The sequence below is a fragment of the Triticum aestivum genome, chromosome 5D, assembly GCF_018294505.1.
Source record: "Triticum aestivum cultivar Chinese Spring chromosome 5D, IWGSC CS RefSeq v2.1, whole genome shotgun sequence".
Taxonomy (NCBI): domain Eukaryota; kingdom Viridiplantae; phylum Streptophyta; class Magnoliopsida; order Poales; family Poaceae; genus Triticum; species Triticum aestivum.
Genome location: NC_057808.1, coordinates 492516181 through 492522615, shown reverse-complemented (window position 1 = coordinate 492522615; position 6435 = coordinate 492516181). Strand labels below are relative to the sequence as shown.

The 6435-nt window shown below is 40.4% G+C and overlaps 1 protein-coding gene across 1 annotated transcript; it reads left to right on the top strand.

The window, feature by feature from the left end:
* Positions 1 to 577: 577 nt before the first annotated feature.
* On the top strand, positions 578 to 3086 carry LOC123125686 (uncharacterized). The gene is made up of 3 exons (XM_044546158.1): positions 578 to 1360; positions 1446 to 1525; positions 2434 to 3086. Exons 1-3 carry the CDS (start codon positions 599 to 601, stop codon positions 2780 to 2782), a joined length of 1191 nt encoding a protein of 396 aa, XP_044402093.1. The 5' UTR covers positions 578 to 598; the 3' UTR covers positions 2783 to 3086.
* Positions 3087 to 6435: the final 3349 nt, after the last annotated feature.

Here is a 6435-nt window from a genome sequence, read left to right as displayed (position 1 = left end):
ACAAAAAGAAAACTGAAATAATAGAAATTTAAACATTTCTTACAACATGAGGCAACCTCCATCGTTCAATATCCAATCAAGATGAGCAACACCAGCTAACATGAACTTCTTTAGAGAGTCATCGAAAGATCGCGCGGTAGAGAAATAGAGTCGTTCTAAGATGATACATAACACAAAGAGACATATATGTAGGGTGGAGGAAGGAGTAATTCAACAGTAAAAAAGGTCGGCAATGTCGCCTGATGTACGTGATAATCAAAAATATATGTGATACACACAATTGATATCGAACCATAGAATATGTATCCTAAAGATATGTCATACAAAATTGGTATTGTGCAATAAAATATGCATGTCTCATTGCAACGCACGGGCATTTGTGTTAGTTAAAACTAATGAATTAAAGCTAGCTAGCGGACGTGCCAATGGGCCGGCCCATTCCTAGGGATGCGAGGGTCCAGTCGCGCTCCCACCTCGTCGGATCCCTCCTTATTGGGTTCGTACAAATATTGGGTTCGTACAAAAAGAGTAAAACCTCTCCCGGATTATTTATATTTGTCTCAAACACAAAGAAGATCGGAACAAAGATTAAGAAAACATGATCTTAGCAAATTCTTGCCGCCGCATCCTCAGCATCGGAGCCCGTGGCCGTCCCGGCTACTTGCTACCGCAACCACTCCACCTAGGAATAGGATCCTTGCTCCGCCGCATCACCAAACCCGCTGCCGTTTGTCGATCGCCCGCGCTCCGTCGATGCTACTGCACCTCCCAGCCCGTCGACCCCCGGCCCCGTTCGTACCACAGTCCGCTCAAGATCGCCTCCGCGGCAGTTCTACTCTCCGGCGTCACGGGCCTCACGGCATTAGCCTACTACCGCCCGTACCTCGACATCGAGGTCGTGCCCTACACTAATCGGACTCATGTGGTCGCCCTCTCCCCCCAGTCGGAGCGCGAGCTCTGTGTTCGCCGCTTCGACGAGGACATGAACAAGTACGCCGCCGAGTCCCGGATCGTTGACCCGCTCCACCCCGACACTGTCCGCGTCCGACGCATCCTCGAGAAACTCATCCGCGCCGCTCACCGCAACCTCGGCATAGACAACAACCACGACACTGTGATGCTCTCCTCTCAGAAGGATGCGCAGGATCTGGATGACGAGACCCGAAGAAAGCAGCAGGGTAAGAAATCTGGCCGTCCGCAGCCGCACGCCGGACATCTCCGTGGGCTCAAGTGGGAGGTCATCCTTGTCAAAGATAATCAGGCCAATGCAGGCTGCGTGCCCGGCAAGATAATGGTCACCACCGGATTGCTCGATGTTCTCAAGACTGACGCTGAGATTGCCGTTGTTCTTGGCCACGAGGTGAGGTAGCTAGGTTTAATACTGGATTAATGAGTTCACGTCAGGCACTTCAAACTCTGATCGATCCCTCATTCTTTTTTTCCAGGTTGGGCACATCATTGCAAGGCACAGTGCGGACATCCACGAGTGGTTTCCCAATCTCTTATGTGGGCCTTTCTTTTCAATGTATGTTCATCTTTTGCATTTTCACATGTTCTCATTTACTCTCTCCGTTCCTAAATATTTGTTTTTTTAGAGATTTCAAATGGACTACCACATACGGATGTATATAAACATATTTTAGAGTGTAGATTCACTCATTTTGCTTCGTATGTAGTCATTTGATGAAATTCATAGAAAGACAAATATTTAGAAACGGAGGGAGTAATTAATTACCTATATTCTGCCTTCCTATGATACATAATGAATAATATATTAATAGAGAAAATTTATACAGGACACTTGTAAGGAGGCTTATTCTACATGTTATATGATACACATTAATTATTTCTAAGTCGATCTGATAAAATGTCATTTGTCAGTCCACAAAGTTGCACATCATGAAATCTAATTCAGCAAGGGGAAAAAAGGTGCGTCGGAGTTTAAACCCTAGCAGTGTGTTTAATTGCATATTTCTAGATGTAAAGTTGCATATAATTTTTATATATTGCGCAGCTATCTATTTTATGTTAAATGTAGAATCAACGTCATGTTCCCATCGACAAAGGTAATTTTAGAAAGACTTGGAATTCTCGGTCGACAAGATCCCTCCGCTCACAAGAAGTTACCGGAATGACACATAAAGATCAAACTAAAATAAAATATCCAATGTTGACGGAGACTAGACTAATTGATAGCAGTACATTTAAAATATGCATTTTTAGCACCGTGTGCCATGCCGGAGGAGCTTGCTTCTCATGCTATCAATATTATAAAGGGCCTCCTGCACTAGCTTTGACGTTAAACTCTTGCTAGTGTATTATGTTATCTCTTCAGTTATTAATATTATTAAGTTGGTTCCATCCTTGTGAGTTGGTTTAATTCAGCAAGTCGTAGCTTTGGTTCGTCTTTGACAATTTTGCTTACGTCTCTAGGATCGAGATAGAGGCGGATCATATTGGAATCATGCTACTCGGTGCTGCAGGTTTCCATCCATCCATAGCCCTTGTGGTCCTCTGGAAGCTAGCAAAGATGCTTGCTTTAACAAAAGAGGAATCTTTAGTGTCTTCATATCCTTCACATTTTAAAAGATCACAATATTTGTCGCGACACAACGTCATGCAAAAGACAATGGAATTATACAAAGACACTACTTGTGATCAAGGCAATGCCAAGCAAGCGGACGGCAATGAATGTCTTTCTTTTCGGGAATCTTTGAGAAACCAGTGCAACATTGTATCAACAAGATTGGTACGAGCTTTTGGAGGGAGATCGACAAATTAGAATGCATGGTTAGACCGAAGCAAATCAGGAAATGTTATCTGAAGTCCTGCAAGCTGGTTGTAGTTGCTTGCGAAGTATGAATATCGCTCTCACGAAGAGCTGAAGCAACAGTCGTTTGCCTATTTTAGAAGTTTATAGTGTTGGTTTTGCAATTTATTCTTCGATTCCAAGCGAGAGTGCAATGACGATGAAATGGTGTGGAGTGTTTGTGAGCAAAATACTAGAGTGCGCAATAATTGAAGTAAAGAATAAGAGAGCAAGAGAGTATTAAGGAAGCTACAATAAGGATAAAGGCATTCTAGAGAGTTTGCGGATATTTGTTTACGTGAGGGCCAAGCCAATAATAAACCCCCTCCATTCACAAATATAAGATGTTTTAACTTTTTTTATTCAGATGTATATAGAGAAATTTTAGTGTGCTATTGACTCATTTCAGTCTGTATGTAGTTCATATTAAAAATACCCAAACCATCTTATATTTATGAATAGAGGGAGTATATGCTAATTGCATAGTTATGTGTCGCACACAACCACCATCACTCCTGCATAGTTGTCGCCAGAGTAGAATAATAATTAAGAGTCTCCTATGTGGATGTGACATAAAGCTTATGTCACCTTCTCATACCTCTAACCTTACTTTACGGCGGCAGGGCATGTACAATGGTGGCATATGGATACATATGCCCCATGACAAAAAGTAGGTTAAGGTACTTATATTGATATTTTCTCTCCAATGCAAGTTACTACTAGTGGGCATCATCAAATAATTAAAAGTAGACTCTCATTAAACATGCATCCACACTCGTCAATTCAACTTTTTCAGCTTTATGCATCGGACCATACTTTTTCTCCCCAAGCACCCGCCTCCTGTAGAGGATCCCGTTGCTCCATCTGAACCTACATTTCCTGACATCCGATCCTACATTGCATATGTGGCATCACCCTGGGGCTATGCATTGTACATGCCCTTAACATCCTTCACATATGATTGGGATAAATACTATGCAATCGACGTTTGCAAAACATAACAAGAAAATCATCACAACAATACCACATAGATCAAATATTTTCAACATTCCAATCATATAATAAACTAGGGTTCCCCCATATCACTGAAAACTAGGAAAAGATGAATGATTCAGATATTCGCTTTGGCACATGGGAGCGCGCGCTCTTGCCACCGGAAAAAATATTTCAAAGTGTGAAAAAATTCCAAACAAAAATTTGGCGCATACATCTCGACATTATATGTGTGCACGTCAAGTTTCGGAGAAAACCAACATTTTTTGTGGCTTGTGTAAAAAGACAAAAAGATGTCTTGTGAAAAGCACTTTTTGACACCGGATTTTGTCTTTTTCACACGTGACACATAACTTGTCGGTTTTCGCGAAACGACTTTCTGAGCATGTACAATATCGAGATGTATGCGCCAAATTTTGGTTTGCAATATTTTGACATTTTAAAATACATTTTAAACACATTTTAAAAACCAGGAGCGCGCGCTCCCGTGTGCCAAAACGCCACTCTTGATTTGTGCTCACTAATAAATTATAAATCATTTTAAATTAGAATGGGCTTTTATATACCTTGGGATCCGGGTGGAACCCCGGAAGTGCTGCCTAATTTAATGGCTTTAAAGAAAGTGTTGCCTAGGAGACAACCTCGGAAGTTTTAGAGAGTCATTTACTTCTGTTGTGTGCGCTTTCAAAAAGTTTAAAAACAAAAAAATATAGATGGGAACCTAAAACTTTTTCAACAAGAGAAGCGATTGGAAAGTTATGCATTGGACAAGTGAGGGTCGACCTTGAACACTTGTGTTCATCATCACGGAAACAATGTAGGTTTTTTCATGGAAGTTTCTCACACAATATCCCTTTGTAAAAATCCATTGTATTATAAAAATAATGTGCCAAGATTTACCTTTCCGATGTTTAAATCGCATGTTTGGTGTGTGCAGTCCAAAAATAGAAACTTTGGTTGTAGTGTTTGAATTTACATATTTTAATGTAACGTAAAAAATTCTATTTTTTTACAAAGTACTTCTATACTAATTTTTTATTACTTCCTATTTTTTCAGAATTTTTGGGGTTACAGAATTATATTTACAATCCGCATCTTTATAGATTGTCCTATTTTCACAGATTGCTGTTATAGTTTCTTTATCTGCTTATGTTTGACGTCTTGTTGAGCCCCATTGGTTTGGGATCCATAGAATTGTTATAGCATACAATGGGTAATGTTTGATAATAATTATAAAATAATGTTACAGCAAGACATGATGGGATTTGATGTTATATGTACTAACCCCGCTAATAAAAAGTTCGGTTAAGTTTTATGTGAATGAAGTGTTCAAAGATCGAGGAGGTACCGTTATGAGAAGAGTAAGGAGAGGAAAGAGTGCAATCTTGGGGATGCCCAAGGCATCCCATCTTTCTTCCTAGCCAATTATTGGTATGTATCGGTTTTTGTTTTATTGACATGATATGCGTAAATTCTTGGAGCGTTTTCTTTTAGTGATGCACCATGTCGGCATGGGATAGTCCTTGGTTGATTTATAGAATGCTCATTGCACTTCACATATATCTTTTGAGTACTACTTTATAGAATGCTTCATGTGCTTCACTTATATCATTTGAAGTTTGGATGCTTGTTTCTCTACATTTGGAAAACCGTTATTTGTAGAATGCTCTCTTGCTTCACTTATATTTGTTAGAGCTTGTACAAGTATTTCTTAGAAAAAATTAAACTATCATGATTCACTTATATCTATTTAGAGAGTTAACAGGAATTGGTCATTCACATGGTTAGTCATAAACTACTGCATGAAATTTGTAGATCACTAAATATGATATGTGTTGATTCTCTGCAATCATTTTGCAATATTGAGGTGGTAATATGGGGGCATATGCTAGTAAAATAATTAAAGTTGAGTATTAATGATGGTGACTATGGGAAGTATGTCTTTACGCAAGTAAATCCTCATGCACGTAAGTGGTGGCCGCTAACATTAGCAGTGAGGTCGGAGCATATTTTATCATTGATTGATCCTTTGTTTTGTTCGGATCAGGGGCAAGGACGCTTAACTAGCTCCCAGACATTGTTGACTCAAATTGTTGAAGCTCTTCTTGCATAGCTTGAATCCATTCTGGTTGCATGAAGGCTTCATCAACTTCCTTGGGTTCTGATATGGAGACGAATGCAAAGTGCCCACAGAAGTTGGCTAGTTTCATTGCTCCTGATTGAGTCAGTAGACTAGGTGCATTGATGATATCAATTATCTTCTCAATCTGAACTACGTTAGCCACACGAGGATGAACACGGCGAAGACTTTGCTGTTGCGGATCTGCCTTCATCTTCAGCATTGTCTTCAGGCTCAGCATTGTTGAGTAGGAGCAGGAATGAAGAATTCCTCTTCTGCTTGTTCCTCGAAGGGTATGATTTCTCCAGTACCCATTAGCTTAATAGAATCACTAGGAGAAGCTTCCACTACTAGGAAAAGGCCTGCTAGTGGCGCACCAGTTTTACCTACTAATGGCGCACTACTGGTGCGCCACTAGCACCACGCCATTAGAATTAAATACTAATGGCGCACCCCTGGTGCGCCATTAGTATCTGGTATACTAATGGCGCACCATGCAGTGCGCCATTAGTAT

Bases quoted from the DNA above. Each gene is read 5' to 3' on its own strand.
- LOC123125686 (XM_044546158.1), top strand. From the start codon at position 599: ATGATCTTAGCAAATTCTTGCCGCCGCATCCTCAGCATCGGAGCCCGT. The intron at 1,361-1,445 runs GTGAGGTAGCTA...CTTTTTTTCCAG, and splicing joins CCGTTGTTCTTGGCCACGAG to GTTGGGCACATCATTGCAAG. The intron at 1,526-2,433 runs GTATGTTCATCT...TTACGTCTCTAG, and splicing joins TGTGGGCCTTTCTTTTCAAT to GATCGAGATAGAGGCGGATC.